Consider the following 18,968-nt stretch of genomic DNA (forward strand, 5'->3'; position numbering starts at 1 on the left):
CATTCCTAAGTTAAAAGAAAGAGAAAATAATCAGACTAATAGGTTTTGCCAAGCCCACCAATTTTTGAAAAGATTTATATAAAGCTTATAAAGTTTGTATCTGTCTTGTGTGAAAAGCATACAAGAGTGAAAACAGATATAAGATCCCTAGAAAATTATATAAATGAAACTTGTATGTTTTGGATGCTTACTAAAACAATATATGAAAGTGGCCACTTTCATGAGTAAATCATATAAGCCTTCTATGAGTCACTATATGAAGTAGTCCACATCTGATGCAAGTCTTTTATAAGTTTTTTTCTATTTCTTTTCCATATGGGCAGGTCAAGTGTGTTCAAGCGCTGCTCAAGATTGTTGTTCTCTAGGTTATATTAATATTTGATCATGTGTATAGTCCAAAAGAAACTTTTGTTTTCTTTTGGCTGATGAAGACTGATGAAAAAGATCATCTTTTCTTCTTCACTAAATTGTTAAAGCTGACAGACGGTGTTCAGCATTTTTCCGTACGTTTGCTGTACAGGAGTACTTCGTTATCCAGAGCACTCACTGCTTCATTGTGGACTGATTATTGTAGAGGTTCTGTCCTTTTTATGCGAAGGCTCTGCTTTTCTACTTTAAAAACAATGATAAAAAGAAATTCTCCTCTTGTTCAGGTACACAGGAAGATTCGAGAGGACTCTGACATGGCCCAGGATTCCCTTCAGTGCTTGGCCCAGCTGGCCTCCATGCACGGGCCTGTATTCCCAGATGAGAACGCCCAGATCTCTTACCTGGCCCACCTGATGGAGGGGCTGCTCAGTATGATCAATGGGTGAGTGACTATAATAGTTACTGCAGTAGTCTTCGTTTATGTGCTTGTGTTGAGGTATTGAAGTCGAATTTTGGCACAGGTATGGAGAAATGTATCAAAAGTAGATACCAAATTGAATTCTTGTTATTGAGAAACATTGACACCGGTCAGATGTTTTAGCCATGTTAGCAGAATCGTAATGTCCGACGGTCAGTTGAATGTCATTGATTTGTGAAGGATTTAAGTTATAAACCACAATGTGATAGCAAGCCAAGTAAAGGTCAGAATTTTCTGCCAGTGCCATCAGCCTTATCTGTGCTTTGCATTTTGTTTTGGTTATTCAGAAAGGGTTAGCTTGCATGCTTGCTAATCTGCTCCACATGGTGATTATTGTACCTACTAAGATGAGCATGTTAGCTTTGCCATTTAAAACACATTAGATTTTGCAAAGTATGCACTCTTTTCAATTATGCACTCTAACTTGCTAATCAGGTGCTGCAGGCTGCTGAATGTAAACCACATTAAGTTGGGCCAGTCTCTATGGTGACCACTCTTTCCGCATTAAATTTTAAGCACAGAGTGTTGTTATCAATAATAAGTAAGTTTTGTGCTGTAGGCTCCATGTTAAAGTAGCTTCCCCATAGATCGCAAGGTTAATACACACTGACCACGAGCTGCACTAAATGATGTTTCCTTTTATTAAATAATTCCTATTGTGCACGTGCATTTCCAAAAATATGTAAACTTAAAAAAAACACATTAACACACATTAAAAGCATTCAAATCATCTAAGGGTGAATTACTGAGTTTACAAATGATCTTTGTCTTGCTCCATTAATAAAGTGTGTCTACAGTGTAAAAGCTATTTACCTTTATCTACATCAGTCACACAGATGGTTAAGCAGATAAACCAGGAGAGAACTGGGAAGAGCATTGTGTTACAAAGGCTGAAAGTCTGCAGATTTAATTTTAATACTCCATCTAAAATGCATCATTTCGGCTGAATACAGCACATTATGCACAAAACAGTAGCAGCAAGCACTGTTGTGGTTACATTATCCTTGGTGACAGCCTCAAAAGCTGTTTATCTCCCCCCAGTATCTCAAGGTTGTCATGTTTCTTAAATTTAGAGACTCAACAAGTGATGGAGGCCAACGTCAGCAGAAGCGTGACTCATACTGTACCATTTGTGCTTTATTTACAGGAAGTAATTGCTTGTTGAGTCTCTGTTTTAACAGCCTCTGATTGTAGCATCTGCGCGCTCTGCAGGAAACTGGCTTCCAGTTCAGTGACAAATGCAGCAAACTAGTAACTTATGTTTCTCAGATTCCTCTTAAACTAAATTTACGTCGAAGTGGATTAAATTATCCCTTTATTCTTCTCACGGAGACACGTTTTTAACCAAAGAAGACAAAAACTGACATTAGCGAGCTCTCGAACACTGGAAAATACCGGGTATGGGTGTGTTTTTTGTATCAGTTTTATAGTCTTCCTCTAGTCTAATACAGAACTGCCTGACCCTGTAATAAAACTGATGTGGTTTGCTTGCCTATTCCAGCTGGGCAGCTCGTGTTGAAACCCTTTTAGCATCTCTCTCCCTACAGTTTAAAACCTTTTGTTTTTATTTGAATAACCTGATTCGTACTAAGTACAAGCAAACAAAAGGGTTTATGTAAATCACAACAGACCATATGAACTGTAAGAAGATACGTCTGCTGTCGTGGATGTTTTATATGTAGTAAATGCGACTATTTTGAGTGATTTTGCACATCGTTTCAATCAGATTGCCTGCTTTATCTGTATTTTTAAATTAATTTAACCGATCCAACCCATCAACATGAGAGCGTGAAGTCAAAATATGAACAGAGGACTAAAACGAAAAGGATACTTCATGTAAAAAGGAAAATAAGCCTGATTTTATTTTATAATAGCACATTTTTCCAATCAAATTTTATGATATGAATGTTAGTATTAACTTTCCATAGTGTAGAGGTGAGATAACGCAGCTTTTGTTTTAAGGTTTTTGGTCAGCCACAGACGAGCATCTTATTCTATAATCGAAATGTCTTTTCTATTGCTTGCAAATGTGAAAGCTGGAGGTAGCATTTGCTCTGTTGTCAGAAGTACTGTGTCTTCATTAGTTGTAAAGAAAGAGATGCACCAGAATATTACGCAGCTTCCACTAGACTAAACTGAGTGTTCCAGCGTTCAGCTTATTATCAGTGCAGTCTATACGTGTTTTTCATTCCTGGAGCTCAGCTCAAAGCCAGTGCTTGCCTCAGTGCTTCACATTTTTTCAGCCTTTTTACTACAGATGTTTCCAGCCACATCCTATAGGGTTGTAATTTTGGTTGAGTCATGACTCCGTAACCAGAGCTTCCAGTCAGAGGTAATGCAGCGCTTGCCTTGTGACATTCTCTAACAAAATAATCTGGGAGTCTGGTTTCAAGGATTTATTGCCAGAGTAACCTGCGAGTGTGTATGTCTACCTTTGGATAAGACCACATCTAACAAAAAAAGCCCTCTTTAATCTCCAAGCGGAGACCAATGTATATGCAAGCAGATTCTAATTTATGCTGTATTCCTTGGCTGACTCTATTCAGCTGTCACAATGAATTGTGCTGGCAGGTGTGTGGAAACCAAAGCACTTCCTCTGTCTGGGGTTCCTGTTTTGGAACCTGCTTGTTAGCAGTGCTCCTGTGAAGGTGTAGAGCTTGTGATCTTGTGGTGAATATTGCGAGGCTATTGATTGTCTCTGCATCTGGGTTCAGCCAATCAGTGTGTTTTGGAATTGGGAAGGATGCACTGAAAGAGGTTACTTCTCCATCTTTTAGCAGCAGGGTGGGACAAGAGTTACTGGTTAAGAAGCTGAAGCTGGGTTTCAGACTGAAACCAGTGGCAGTCTGAGCCTTGTCCCAGTATAAATAGTTGTTTTGTTGTTTTTACTACTTCAGTTTATATTAATGTAATCAGTCTATAAAATGACAGAGAACCAAAACATTAAGTCATTAAGTCCAAGGTGTTGTCTTCAAATTCCTTGTTTGCCTAATTGATTATGATTCAAAATGCAAACGAGAAAATCCGCACACTGGAACAACCTTGAAATCATTTTCTTTTTTCTAGAAAAAATACATTTTTAGTCAGATTGTTTCAGTGGATGTGTAGTGTAGGAGAGCCAGTGTCACACACTGCTGAGTGCGTAACACAGGTGCTGGATCTTACCAAACTCCTGATTACTTCTTATGTTTTGGATCAGTTCGTATACTTTCATTAGAGATTATATGAACAAAAATGATCAAATATGTATCCTTCACCTACAACAGTGGCCTTCACACGTAGTTCTTATCTTCATCTTCTCTGCAACAAACTGATAAACCCAACGATCGCTGCAGATAATTCGACTACTGATTCATCTTTTTCTCGCTTAGTTAGCATCCTGGCTGGATTAACCTTGGATTTCAACCTTCCACTTTAATCAGACTATTTTTAATGAAAACTATCTGTAAACTGCAGCATTTAGAAAAAATGTTTCCAGTCAAACCTTTTTCTAAAACAGCGTTTTGATGATTTCTAATTGGATTTTCTTAACAGATTCACTTTGTAAAACTGATGGGACTTAAAAAAATTATATTATAATGTTATAATAAAAAGAAAAACTGTCAAGTGGAAGAATGAATTTCCACAACTATTAAAGGACACATGTGATTAAGCTGTGAGAGTCCTATAAATTCAAATATTCTTGACTTATGTTTGTTCTTAAATGTGAATAGGATATGGTAATAAATGTTTTAATAGGATATTTCTCTAGTAAATTTCAAGTACTCTAGCTGTTCTCTAGGAAAATTCAAACTATTAGATATCAAGAGGTTTTTATAATTAGCATAGTTTAGTTTTTATGGGTAATATGCCTCATCAGAATTTTAGCATTGGATCTTTCACCTTTGGGTCAGCGATGCCTAACCTATTCTCTCTGAAAACCCTAAAAATGCCTGCAGCCTGATTGCCCAATTTAAATCACTTTGAGAAGGTTAAATGCTTGAATGTTTCAATGAAGATGGGACCTGTTTTCGTGTTGTAGCGAGCGTTGATGGGAAATTTAAGTTATTTCAAACTATTACTGAGCCCTTTGTGAGAAATAATTTTGACCCAGATTTGGACTTTTTTTTTTTAAACGAAATGAGTGAAGGTTTTATATTTTATTATCAGTTGATGAAATTTCCAGAATAAAAATTTCTGAGTTGTAGCGGCCTTCAGAATGTCGATGAGCTTCAGGAAGGGTTTCAGGTTTGTCGTTGTGCCAGCCGGGACTGTTTTAATTCCAATGAAGTGCAGTCTGGTTCAGAGTGCAGCTGCTTTTAACAATAAGAGGATAAATAAGGCAATAGATGAGATCCAGTTACTCCTATTTTTAGGTTTCCGCCTCTCTTCCTGGTCTTTTTAGAATATAATTAAAGATTTTATGTCTTGGCAAAAAATCTGATATGTTTGGACCTCGACCTCAATTTGACTTGTTTTGGCTACAAAACAGTGGAATCACTCCAAGCCGTGTACTCCTTTTAAAAACTACACTCTTGCTTTAGTTTATTTGATTTTTTTTACTGTAATTGCTGGTTTGAGTTTCTGTGCAAATTGCATCACAAGTGTTTCGCTTTAATAAGACTCTAATACCAAAGTGTGTCAATCAGATACTTTGTTTTTTTTAAGGCACTGATTAATATTTGAATACGTGAAATCTAAGATCAATGTGAATAGCTTTACTCACCTCAGTCAGCATTTGTTTCACTGAGTTTCAGCTTATCACTTTTTAGTTTTTAGCCCAAACAAGCTTAAAATCAATTCATACAAAAAACCCACATTTACTTAGTTACATTTATTCTATATTTATACTGAATAATACTTTAGTTTGGTGGTAATTTTAGTAACCAGGCTTGCACTCTTTATGTTAGCATTAACCATTAATAGAAGTCGCCATATATAAAAAAAAAAGAATTTTAACACAGTAATGTTTTTAATTAGGGTTTTTGCATCAAAGTGATACATGGGTCTGAAAAAGTATACTAGAAAAGTTTTCTATTTAATTGTGGGTGTATGTGAGGTCACTGTGGTTCTGATGTGAATTAAATTGGTGCACTTGTATGTGCAGATCAGACACATAATGCACACACATGCTCGCTGTTGAACCATGTGACCAAGTGAGGAGGGGTCTCTATCTTTTTTCTTTTTTTCCTCCTCTCAGCAACTCTCACTCTCACTGTAATGACCTATTCTTGGAGCTTTTTTCCAGTTGCCTCATCGGAAAACCATGTGGAGAGGGACGGCCGAGCTACATCGATTGAACGGTTCTGCTCGCAATTTAAGTCCATTGGAGAGGCCTTGGCTAGGCTCTCTAACAATGTTACTCTCTGACTTGGTCTGAGTGTGGAGAGGTGTGTCAGCTCAAATGCAAAGGCAACACAAGGAAGGTGCAAATACATTAAAAGAAATCTTCAGGGTGGTTTGGAGTGGCGCTGCGGCTTTTCATTATACTTTAATTGGACATTTATTACATCGGGTAAGCAAAAGCTTATAGCATGGTATAAAGGGCCCAACACACATGTTGGTAGCAAGCCAAGCATGTCTGTACACTGTAAAGTTTATGAGGGTCTAATGTCCTCCTCACTACATGATTTGGTTGAGATATAATTATTAAATATTATCAGAATATTTCAAAAACTCTTTAACATCAGTACAGCTAGTTTTTAAAAAGCCTTCATGCTCACAATTGACACGAGGATGTTGTTTTAAAAAGATACTGTATATAAAATTCCCTTTGCAGCACCTTTATATTATTGTTATTAAGTAGAGAAGTATTGCTTTTAAGTAGGAAGGTTTTTTTTTTTTTTTTGGAGAAACCGTTCCAGCCTGGTTTCATCAGTTATGTTGTTCATGTGGAGCTTCTTCTTTTTTCCATAACACTCACAAAGATGGGACATATTTCAGAGTTGGATAAATGGCCAGCCATAAGTTTTAAAATTCTTAACACACAATAAAAATTTAAAGGCCTTTGTTTTTGCTTTATTTTTGCCTTTTTGACAACCTTTTGAAATAAGACATTATCACGTGTCCTTTTTTCTTCCCACTTTAAACTGATTTAAAACCATTCAAATCTCATTTTCAGAATTCAGCATGTGAGGAAAGTATGATTTCCAGTGTGTCCCGTCACGGCATGCTTCACAGTGCAATCTGATGACAAAATGCTCTTTGAAATTGAATTCTTGCAGCGTGCGTGCGTGGTGGTGTTTGATGCTGAAACACTATAAAAATAACCTCCGATGCAGCTGTGGAAAACAGCTCAGGGGTCAAGTTGCCCACGAGTTTTGGTTAAGGATCAACTTTCATGTGTGTTTCCAAACCTCCGTCACCAGCAGGGAAACTCGGAAAGTGACCCCTAGTTCGGCCTCAGCCTCACCCTGTGGAGTGGAAACTGGCCTTTCTTGGGCCAAAGCACTGATTTTAACTGAAAATTAAACAGATGCTTTTTGAAAGTGTTTGAAATGTGCATCACGTTTACTTTCATTTATTTTCTGCTGGTATTCCCACAGCAGATACAGTAAACCTTGATTTATGGCTTTAAAGATGAATCTGCTGCATATTTGTAGCTCTGTTAGCTCATAAAGTTTATTATCCTCATTCTCAGGATTGAGATCGAGGACTCGGAGGCAGTCGGCATTTCTAATATCATCTCCAATCTGATCACCATGTTCCCACGGAGTATTTTAACGGCACTGCCCAGCGACCTCTTTACCTCCTTCATCAACTGCCTCACGCTGCTCACCTGCTCGTTTGGACGCAGCGCCGCCCTGGAGGAAGTGGTGAGTTTCGACCCCTCTTCATCGAATCCAGTTCTCAGAGAAAGGTTTTAGAGTTCAGTTTGCGGTAATAAGTGTTCACAGGCCTTCCAATTTTGCTTAAAATGAATTTATAATAAATTTCAGCTGGATAAGGATGACATGGTTTACATGGAGGCCTATGACAAGCTGCTGGAGTCGTGGCTAACGCTCGTGCAGGACGAGGAGCATTTCCCTCGCGGGTGCTTCGTGCAGCCAGCCATCCAAGTTTTCAACTCATACATCCAGTGTCACTTGGCAGCTCCCGACGGCACGCGCAACCTGGTGAGCCTTTTTCTTTACTGTACACGAAGAACACTGGACTGGTCAACATGTTATTTATCTCACACATTTCCTGAACCACGCTCAGTCGGTGAACGGGATTTCCTCTCACGATGAGGAAGAGATCAACGAGCTGCAGGAAGACGACAGAGAGCTGTTCTCAGACCAGCTGTCCAGCATTGGCATGTTGGGACGTGTGGCAGCTGACCACTGTATCCCTCTGCTCACAAGGTAAACACACAGCAGCTTACCAGCTCGACCTGGTGTGACCTCTTTCAGATTACAGATCTGGTGATTGTTTCTTTATCTGGTTAGTTTTTTGTATTCTTTTTGGGTTTTTTTAAGTGCTGCACTGCTTGTGTTTCTATTTTTATATTTCCATTTTGACCTGTTTGCAGCCTGCTGGAGGACCGAGTAACGCGACTGCACGGCCAGCTGCAGAGGACCCAGCAGCACCTTATGGCCTTGTCTGACCTTGGATCAGTGGACCGTAAAGTCCTGGATGACTTATATGAGGACATTCACTGGCTCATACTGGTCTCAGGTCAGCAGCGGGACAGAAATATTACGAAAAACAGATTGACTCATACTGCGTTTGTGTGTGGTTATACAGTTTCCCCCCTCCTCTCTGAACCTGCAGTTACTGTAAATCCAGCACTGTTGCATTACCTCACGGTGGTTGTTTCTGAGAGTAGAGAGTAGTTTCCCAGTGTTTGGGGTTCAGTGCAAACTTCCCAAGATCAAAAATAATACATGCACACATAGTATTGAATACACTTTGAGAAAGTAAATGAGAAGCCATCTGATGTTCTCGTAGAAAAGAATATAGCTGTTTAATAAGTTCTCATAAATGTTTTTTCCAGTGCAGCTTTTTTCCATTTAATGGCTTTATGTGTTAGTAGGACAGAAGAACATAACCCCACCCAGTCTGTGGGTTTAATTAATGAAATATTGTAGCCATTATTGTGAATTTCTCTGTATTACCATTCAGGCAGGGTTGACAAGTGTCCCAAAAGGAGACTCCTTTTTTCTTCTTCTCTCAAATCTAAATTTAAAACGAGTTCAGAGTAAGTGTATTTCATGCATGCAACACTTTTTTTGCACTAAATTTGTCTCTTTTCAGTTATTACAAACAATTAGCACCCTATAGCCCTGAGAAAGTAGAGCTGTGCCTGTTTTTGACATGCCGTTTTCATATTTTATTTTTGATAAATAGCTGCTACTTCGCAGTTATTTATAATATTAATTTTAATTAAATTAATTAATTGTTTAGCTTGCATTTTGACAGCTTTAGTTTAGCTTTAGGGTCGTAACCAACACCATAAGCACATTTTAAGACCCCAGTCATTTGATTAATGAAGGTGACTGCCTTATAAGGCGACCTATTTCAGTGCACCTATTAGCTAAAGCAGCTACAGCGTAAGTCGGGTATATAAAAATGTATTCCCTGTACTGTTAGCATCAAGGAAGAATGAGTTGGAGAGACCAAAATGGTATTCTTGTGTCAGGTTGTAAACATGGTTTTTTTTTTTCTGTGGTAAAGTTAGAACATTTAACATGGGAGTCTATGTGGCTGACACAATAAATAATCATTAATTTTTTTGTTATAATTTCATCAGAAGGTTCATTAAACACTCCATCTTTAAAAAAATTGAATGTTCTGGCAAATATATCACAGTCCAACCTTTAACAGTCTAAGAGCAAAAAATGTTCCAGTTACAAACATAGAAGACTGGAAATGAAACAAAAGCCAAAGTTAGAGCTTAAACTGTTCATTTTTTCTTCACTTCACTTTTACCCTCATAGTAAAATGAGCAGGCTTCAACGTGGCTACCTGTACCTGTCTGTGCTCTTTAGGTTATCTACTAGCAGACGATCCTCAGGGTGAAACCCCGCTGATCCCCTCAGAGGTGATGGAGTTCTCCATCAAACACTCAACAGAGGTGGATATCAATACAACGCTGCAGATCCTCGGCTCACCGGGAGAAAAGGCCTCGTCCATACCGGGCTGCAACCGCACAGACACTGTGATCAGGTATTGCACTCTGTTTATTTCATGTTTGTTTGCTTTTTGTTTTGTTTTTTTGTCATGGCCTTCACATTTTTTTTCAGATGTTATTAAAAATTTTAAGTATCTTAAGTTGAGCTGTGGTACGCTGTTACTTGCTCTTCTGGCTTAGCTGTTGATTGTTGCATTTTGACTGCAGGTTTATAATTCTGATATCACATCTTTGGACTCATACAGATTAAACTGTGTGTTGAGTCTAAGCCTCCCTCTCTACGTGCAGTTTCCTCACTGCCGGGAGTTAGTTGGACGCAAAGTTTGTCACCGTTATTGTCCCATAAATCTCAAGGTGGGCTCGTTTCTTTGCATTCACTCAGGTCTGAATGTGGAGCTGTAAAAACACAGGAACACGTACTGTGGTAATACGATAGTTTAATGTTGGGCGGTCCAGACAAACTCTTTTAAATATATCTGTGAAGGTTCTCAGTCATCCAGGTCATCGTAGTCAAAGGAGCTTGCACCTCACCATTTGACCTTAGAACTGAAGAAGCTTCTCGGATGAGAGGTGAAACGTCTTCAAGTAACTTAAAGAAGTCCAGACGCTTTTCTTTGCAAGCTCCTTTGACTCTTTTAAATATAAATGCACACGTATGACAAAACATGCATCAGTGTAATTCACAAATATTTGAGTTTTTACTGAGGGTGGCTGATGTTTCCAGCTTTTTTTCTTTTACGACGGCAGCACCTCATTCATTTTTTCTAGTTTCTGTGTCGCACTGTGGTTACTCTGGGATTGTTGTACATTAGTGCAAAATGTTGGTGCTAAAAATACACCAGCAGATAATTAAATACGCTCAAGCATGCAAAGTATAGCTCTAGGTGCTGTTACCGGATAGGATTTATTTTTTAGCATCTATTAGCTGTGCAGCTTGCAGTGTTGGGAGCCTTGGGCTGCTCGGAGGCTTTATCATTGCACTGGATGCTCGTCTGTTTAAAGGCATTCGTGTGTGTTTGTGTGTGTGTGTGTGTGTGTGTGTTTGTGTGTGTGTGTGTGTGTGTGTGTGTGTGTGTAATCACAGTGACGACAATAGACATTCACAGCAGCCACTGATATTGTCTGTTGAAGGTCATGGTGATGTTGTCTTTTCTAGATTGTTCATTGTGTATAAGTGTGTGTGTGGTGGATTGCAGATATGAGTGGCTGATGGCATCAGGTTTCCCAATAGCGAGCGGGCGACCCCAGCCCCATAAATGTCAGCGTGGTTTTGTTTTCTGCAAACAATGTGAAACTGTGCACTGTCCTCCTGTAAGCTGCTATAAGCCCTCTGTCTCTCTGTCCTTTTGTATTGTGTGTGTGTGTGTATGTGTGTGTGTGTGTGTGGGGGTGGACTGGGAAGCTTACTCTTTAACACACGGGCAGCAAGAGGATCATCAGCTGATATGTGATCATTTTGCTGTAGCGGTGGGGTATAATTTCGTTGCTAACAATAAAATCAATGGCCAGGCATTAAATATGCCTGTGCACAGGGTATAAGTATAAAGTGTCTACACAGTCTCTCCATAGTCTCCTTGTTGCGTTTTAATTCCTCCAGAGCTGTATATTCAACATTGATATATTTATTGGCCATCTCAAAATGGATAGAAATAAAGACACTGAACATGCTGAACCATGTTAAACGGTTACAAGCGTGACGTTCTCCGTGGTTTCTCGAGACCTTTTCACATCTGTCACTTCTGCTCAGTGTGTGAAAAGCACAGCGTGCCAGTGGTGGACCTGCCAATTCTGGTAATCAATGACAAATGCCAGTCTGCTTATATGGACTCATTAGAGCAGCGGTTCCCAAACTTTTTTCGCTGGGCCCCCCTTTGTTTTACAGAAAAATGTTCACGCCGCCCCCCCTGCGCACACACACACACACACACACGCACGCACTAACACATCGTCCGACCACACACACATATTTTGCTCCATTGCAGTTTATTTCACACCTCAAACATTTAGTAAACAATTAAGCAAATACAAGTAATCTGCAGGTAGTAATAAAATAAACCACTAACTCTTTTACGCTACGTCCGCACCTACACGGGTATTTTTGAAAACGCAGCTGTGTCGTCCACACGGAAACGTCTGATGTTGATATGCCATCCTGGTGGAGCTGGACTACCTGTGAAACCTGTGTAGGGTGCTTTTGTGTGACAAATATACCTCTAGGTGCTGTTAACGGATAGGATTTGTAAAAACAAAACAAAAAAAAGATGGCGGTGAAGCTCTAAATCCAACTTCCTTTGCCTTCAGGTTGCTGTCAGCAGTGTTGAGGACGTCAGAAGTGGAGTCCAGGGCAACCAGAGCGAATCTGACGGAGCTTTTGAGCCCGCAAATGGGGAAGGACATCGTGTGGTTCCTCAGACGATGGGCTAAGACGTATCTGCTCGTGGACGAGAAGCTCTATGGGCAGGTATAAGGCTGAGCTAACCGATCGCTTCATCAATCAGATCTTTTCTACACTGTCGCTGTAATACACATTTTTGCACCAGTTGGTATTTTTCCCCAATAATGGCCATAAAGCAGGCAGTCGTCTTCTATCCAGCTCATCCTTTTCTACCCTTCCTCAGATCAGCATCCCCCTCAGCACAGCGTTTGGTGCCGACACAGAGGGGGCCCAGTGGATTGTGGGATATCTCCTGGAAAAGGTGATCAACAACCTGACCGTGTGGAGCTCAGAGGCTGAGCTAGCCAACGACACCGTGGAGCTGCTGGTGACGCTGGTAGAGAAGCGGGAGAGGTAAGAACATGTTACTCTTTGATAGACAAATAATGTTTTCAGGTAATCGGAAATAAATGTTCAGTATTTAAACTGAATGTTTAGATGACCTTCCCATTCCCCAATGACACATTTGTTACACATAATATAACCACATATAATTTAACCATGAGCATGTTTGCTTGCTTTTCAAAAATATTAAATCTCCCTTCACATCTTGTGTTGATAAATGCAGATTTTTATAAGAAAATCAATTCTTTTCTCTGGTTAGCACTGGGCAGGAGTCACAGTGGATCGTCAGACTCTAACAGACCCGTTGCCTCCCTCTCCATTCAGGGCAAACATCGTGGTGCAGTGTGAGAGCTGGTGGAACCTGGCGAAGCAATTTGCCAGCCGCAGCCCACCTCTCCACTTGCTGTCCAGCTCCGTGCAGAGGACTCTGATGAAGGCTCTGGTCCTGGGAGGCTTTGCACAAATGGACTCTGATGCCAAGCAGCAGTACTGGGCTGAGGTGTGCTGATACGTGTAGAAGTACTTAAGTGATTTACTGATTAATGATTGTTTAGTAGTAGTGGTTGCACTGGGGGGGGGGGAAGCAAAGTAAATGAAGTCTTAGTCTTAGTACAGTGAAACAGGAGAATTAGCAGAAGAGTAAAATGTAAAAGGCCGTGACATTTTGGTAATGAGCGGCGTTGCTAAGAAGCAGTCAGTGTGTGTCTCTGTGCATCGGATAATTGTTTCAAGTGCTTGTGACGCATTAAGTTGTTTTCCCGTATAAAGTGGGTTTGATCTGTTTGTTTGCAGCCTGCTTCTCTAACTACTTCTCTCGTCTTGCACAGTTTTATCTTTTTGTAGCATCGTCTGTCAAATCTAGCAAGCCAAAGCTTTTTGCAAATTTTTTTTAACATTACAGCTCTAAAAATCACAAAAAATCCTTTCGAAAAAAATATCAAATTATTTAGTCCTGTTTAGAGATGAGGAGCTGCACAGAGTTCAGTGAGCTATGAGGATTAGGACAGATGGATGAAGTCGATAATATTCCTGCGTTTAGTCTTTCTCCCGTGTGTATAACATGATCCTCGCCGTGATCCTGGAGGTCCTTTTCTTAATAAGCTGACAGTAGTAAACGGGGGTGCAAAGCCACAATGACTCCAAAGTAATTATGGTGAGTGTAGGAGTGAGGTCGCAGCTGTCGGTCCGTACAGCTGTTCTGTCTGAAGTCAGATCGCTCTGTGTTTGGAAGTAGAGCGAAGCACCTGACAACTGATCAAACACGGCTTTGGTTGATCTCTACTGTAGTGATGTTTGTTTACATGGACAGAAAATTCTCTTTTATCCTACTTGTTCAAGTCACTTTGTTTGATTGAGTTCAGACAAACCCTTTAAAGGGTTACAAGGAGGGTCTTGAATATCCTCCATGCAGTTACACCATCACCAGTCTGAAACATCACAGCAGAAATTGAGACTCATCACCAAATTTGGTGAGCCTGACATTACATCAACAAGGCATATGTGCCCAGAGAATTTCCTCTTTTTTTGTGGATCATCTTCTGTAAATCCAGAGACGGTTTTGTTGGGAAAATCCTGCTAGGTCAGCAGTTTCTCAAACACTCCAACAAGCACGTCGGACTCCAACAGCCATGCCATGTTTAAAGTCACATAAACCACCTTTCATCCCCATTCTCGGTTGAACTTAAGAAGGTTATTTTGCCAGTATCTGCAAGTGCAATGGGTTGCTGCGCTTTTTGCTAACAAGCAACAGTTGAACAGTTGTGCCTAATTAAGTGGCCAGTGACTCTATATTATAGTCAAATACTCTGTAGCTCTAATGCATTGTCTCGCCATCTGACCTTCTGCCTGTCGTTGCAGGTGCTTCACCCGCTCCAGCAGCGTTTTCTTAACCTCATCAACCAAGAGAACTTTGCTCAGATCAGCCAAGAAGAAGCTGTCAAACAGGAAATCGTCGCTACGTTGGAGGCGTTGTGTGGCATCGCAGAGGCGACGCAGATCGACAACGTGGCCTCACTCTTCTCTTTCCTCATGGACTTCCTGTCCAGCTGCATTGGCCTCATGGAGGTAACAGAATCTAACCCTGTAGATATAGAGATTGAAAATGTGACGTCATTCAGGGGTAAAACCGCAAAGAATTCTGGGAACTCGTGGCAAGAGGTACTAGCGCACGCAGGCTTTCAATTGAAATCAGTTACACAGCGATAAAAAGAAACACAAAAATGTCAAGAAGCTGTTGTATTATTAACTGCAATAGCCGGTCGCATGACAGCCACGGGAAGCCGACGGGTAAAGAGATCGGTTGTTATCGGATTACGTCGTTGAAGAGAAATTGTTCGAGCCATGTTTCCGAAGTAACAAAGAGGCGACGGATGGCCTGGATTGCAGCCATTCAAAGATCAAATATAACGTCCCAGAACACTCCAGCTCACAGGTTAGTCTGCTCCAAGCATTTACACGAAGGTCAGTGTTTTGTAGTAGTTAATACGTCATTTTCATAACATAATTGGTGATATAGGTTACAAGCAAGTCTGGCGCTGAACAGAAATGGTCGCGCTATGCTCCTTTATTTATTGTGCATAAATAGTGAATTGTCCTGACACAATATTGCGTTTCGCTTCTGTTATTATGGTACATTGACAAAAACATATACTTTTATTCACAGGATAAAACAGTTGTTTTGTATCACTAATTGCCCAGTACGATTACAGCATACAGTATTATTGTCACTGCTACATTTCTGTGATGCTACCAGAAATTATTTCCACTGCTAATTAATTACCGTTGAGCTCAAAGGTCCTATTAATAAACGGTTAACGAATGTGTATTTATGACGACGATTTGTGAGACTGGTAAACTTATGATACGTACGATGGTCTTTCGTTCTACACGGTGCATTTCAAGGTCCTGCACCCATCCGTCGGTAAACTGTACCTGGGCTTGTTGCAGTGACCTGAAGTTACTAAACTTCATGAGTGTATGCACTCACTCCAAGAACCGTATGATTATAAATATGAGCGTGGTGAAAGTTGGGCAGCACGCTAACGTCTTTTGTCCACTCTGTGTGCTCGTAAGGGTCTGACCCTTTCACTCCTTTGATTTTTCCTCGTATCTTTTCTTTAACTTTTCGTTGAGTCTGTCTTTGTACAGACCAGAATTGTTCTCCTTCGTTTTGTACATACCTTTTTTGGGGGGCAAAAAAAAGCAAGAATTTATTGGAACCGGAGAATGAAGGTTTGCGGTGCTGCAAATGCTTGCATTTGATGCGGTACTTGGATTGTTTTGCCACGAGTTCCCAGCATGCAATGCGCAAAAGTCACGTGGTCTGTCAATCTCTATTGAGCTGAATTAAAACCTGAATCTGATCTGACAACACCTTTTTTTTTTTTTTTTTCTCACCCAGGTTTACAGTAACACACCGGAAACAATCAACCTCATCATTGAGGTTTTTGTGGAAGTGGCTCACAAACAGATCTGTTACCTGGGAGAGGTGAGAGACGTTTCCACTGTGTTACCTGCAGACAAGGTTTTAAAGTATAAAATGCTGGTGGTTTTCCATCTGGCATAGAAACAAACTCCAACTGTATGTCCAAGACTCACTTAATATATTTCTGAAGAAGAAAAAACTGCACTGGCAACCAAACATAGGAATTTCAATTTGACACCATCTAACGCAAATCTTGGATCACTTTGAAACTTGGTGACTCTGACCTCAAGACTAAGGTCAGAGGTCTGTTTTCCTGAAGATTTTGTAAACACAATCACTTGAGAAAGATGTCACCTAGGGTTTTCACATTGATACCATAGAGGCATCGACTGGGAGGCTGTAGGTTAGCATTTTTATCATCATGGAAGCACAGTTGTAATAGTGGTCACTTGTGTACTCCTGATTCAGACCAAGTCCATGAAGCTGTACGAGGCGTGCCTAACGCTGCTGCAGGTCTACTCCAAAAACAACCAGAGCAGGAAGCGAAGCGATGCCACGGCCGAGGAGGACCAGTACCAGGACCTGCTGCTCATCATGGAGCTGCTCACAAACCTGCTCTCCAAAGAGTTCATCGACTTCAGCGACACAGGTGAGGTTTTTAAAAAAATAGATTTTGCATATTTTTCCTCTTAAAAACAAGACGTTGCTAAAGTTTAAACTTGACCAAGTGGCTGTGCGTTCTAGATGATGTGTTTCGAAATCAAGACCAGGGAACACCAGCATCCAATCGAACAGTATCCGCTGCAGATGTCGTTCTCTATGGTGTCAATATAGTTCTTCCGCTCATGTCTCAGGACCTGCTCAAGGTAAAACATAATCACGGATGTCTCTTTATATATTGATATAATATCATGTCTGTGACATATGTGAGCTCACGCTGATCCTGTTCTCGTTATTTTCCAGTTCCCCTCTTTGTGTAACCAGTACTACAAACTCATCACCTTCATCTGTGAGATCTTTCCAGAAAAGATCCCACAGCTGCCAGAAGACCTCTTCAAGAGCCTCATGTTCTCCCTGGAGCTGGGAATGACCTCGTATCCTCTTGCTGTGCCAGCAGTATTGATTGTTATGGTGGGATTTATGAGAGAATATCCAGTATCTGTAGAATATCCACATATTGGCTGTAGAGGTGGGCGGATTGATCCAAATATCGATAGCATTGATCTCAATGCTGGTATTGATATCGGTTTGATACTAGTGGAATAGGATCAATCCTTTTTCTATCCTTTAAGTTCAGTATGTAGCCTGCATAATTACATAGAACTTTTGACATAGATGTTGTCTGGAATACGGCAACAATCTTTCTAAATACTCAGAAGGCCACACCACAGGAGATTTGTTCTTTTCTTGCACTTAGAGTCGTTTTCCTGTTTGCCTGCTGCAGCTGTGGACGAGCCTGTCAACAGGCAAAAATGATTTTGTAAAAATAGTTTGTGCTCCTTAACATCTGTTTCAGGATGAGTTCTGAAATCAGCCAGCTGTGTTTGGAGGCTCTGTCTCCTCTGGCTGAACAGTGCGCTAAAAACCAGGAGAAGGACTCTCCTCTCTTTATCGCCACCCGTCATTTCCTCAAGGTACGATACGCACTTCATGTTGTCATGACAGCATTACAATAAAACTTTTATAAAGGAAGAAAGGGGGGGGGAGTACTAATAAGTAAACAAATGCACACCAGCTCACACCGTCCTCTGTGCATTCAGTTGGTGTTTGACATGCTGGTCCTGCAAAAACACAACACAGAGATGACCGTGGCGGCAGGAGAAGCCCTCTACACACTCGTGTGCCTGCACCAGGTGAGTAACACACAGTGCATGCAGCTCAGTGAAAATCTTTTTTCCCTCCTTCTCTTGTTCTGTGCAACAAATAAAGGCTTTTAAGATGCTGAAGGTCTTTCTTTTTCAAGGTTCCCAGGCTCTGCTTTTGTTCAGCTTCTAAATTGGAATTTCTTTTCTAAGCAGCATTTTAAAATGTGGGCTTCATCAAATACAGAAGTGCTTCAGGCTGAAACCCACAACTGTGCCGTTATTAACAGACTTTTACTCAGTGGCAAAAATGTGTTGATTACTGGACATAAAGCTTTTTGGTTTTTTTCCTCCTTTTTTGTGCGCTTTTAGCAAATGATTGAAACAAGCTGGCTTTCTGTTTCTGCCTTACAGTTAAATGTGACGGCACATTTTTAAAAGTAACAACTGTATATGTAAGAAAATCCCTTTACTGGGACCTGAGTTGCTCCTGGCGTGCAGGCACAGTTTCATAAATGACGCAAGAAGCCCTCTAGTGGCTAGTTTGCAAAAACACAGCTGCACAAAAACTTGACCAGTTTTGTGATGTGCGAGTAGTTATTCTTTCAACCAGAGCTATTACATCAGGCATAAAGTGGTTGAAAGATATGCAGATTCCAACTATGTATTTATTTATATACTTATAATACTGACTTTTAGCGTATAGTGACAACTAAACAAACATACACAAATGCAGTTAAAAGGCCGCATGACATTAATACCCAAAGATAAAACATTTTGGATGTTATTTTCATGACAGTAAACAACTAATATTCATTAAATCTATTTTCTGAATATCCATCCATCTTCTTGCGTTTATCCGGGGCCGTGTTGCGGGGGCAGCAGCCTAAGCAGAAAAGCCCAGACCTCCCTCTCCCCGGCCACCACCTCCGGCTTGTCCAGTGAAACACCAAGCGGTTCCCAGGCCAGCCGAGAGATACAGTGGGGCAAAAAAGTATTTAGTCAGCCACCGATTGTGCAAGTTC

General features: G+C 40.6%; 1 protein-coding gene across 2 annotated transcripts in view; it reads left to right on the top strand.

Annotated features, from left to right (window-relative positions):
- xpo4 (exportin 4) overlaps nucleotides 1-18,968 on the top strand; it is a 57,344-nt gene that overhangs the window by 35,237 nt on the left and 3,139 nt on the right. For both annotated transcript variants that reach the window (XR_001336700.2, XM_014336883.2), the window contains exons 8-23: nucleotides 654-811; nucleotides 7,467-7,641; nucleotides 7,765-7,941; nucleotides 8,027-8,169; nucleotides 8,337-8,482; nucleotides 9,796-9,973; nucleotides 12,240-12,399; nucleotides 12,557-12,726; nucleotides 13,042-13,216; nucleotides 14,575-14,781; nucleotides 16,118-16,204; nucleotides 16,610-16,790; nucleotides 16,886-17,007; nucleotides 17,105-17,235; nucleotides 17,658-17,775; nucleotides 17,902-17,994. Coding sequence is in view for 1 of the 2 variants with exons in the window: in XM_014336883.2 (XP_014192369.1) it covers nucleotides 654-811; nucleotides 7,467-7,641; nucleotides 7,765-7,941; nucleotides 8,027-8,169; nucleotides 8,337-8,482; nucleotides 9,796-9,973; nucleotides 12,240-12,399; nucleotides 12,557-12,726; nucleotides 13,042-13,216; nucleotides 14,575-14,781; nucleotides 16,118-16,204; nucleotides 16,610-16,790; nucleotides 16,886-17,007; nucleotides 17,105-17,235; nucleotides 17,658-17,775; nucleotides 17,902-17,994 (2,421 nt within the window). In the remaining variant the exon portion in view is untranslated. The remainder of the gene's footprint in view (nucleotides 1-653; nucleotides 812-7,466; nucleotides 7,642-7,764; nucleotides 7,942-8,026; nucleotides 8,170-8,336; nucleotides 8,483-9,795; nucleotides 9,974-12,239; nucleotides 12,400-12,556; nucleotides 12,727-13,041; nucleotides 13,217-14,574; nucleotides 14,782-16,117; nucleotides 16,205-16,609; nucleotides 16,791-16,885; nucleotides 17,008-17,104; nucleotides 17,236-17,657; nucleotides 17,776-17,901; nucleotides 17,995-18,968) is intronic.

The sequence above is a fragment of the Haplochromis burtoni genome, unplaced genomic scaffold, assembly GCF_018398535.1.
Source record: "Haplochromis burtoni strain Fernald_Lab_line unplaced genomic scaffold, NCSU_Asbu1 Contig_154, whole genome shotgun sequence".
NCBI classification, from domain to species: domain Eukaryota; kingdom Metazoa; phylum Chordata; class Actinopteri; order Cichliformes; family Cichlidae; genus Haplochromis; species Haplochromis burtoni.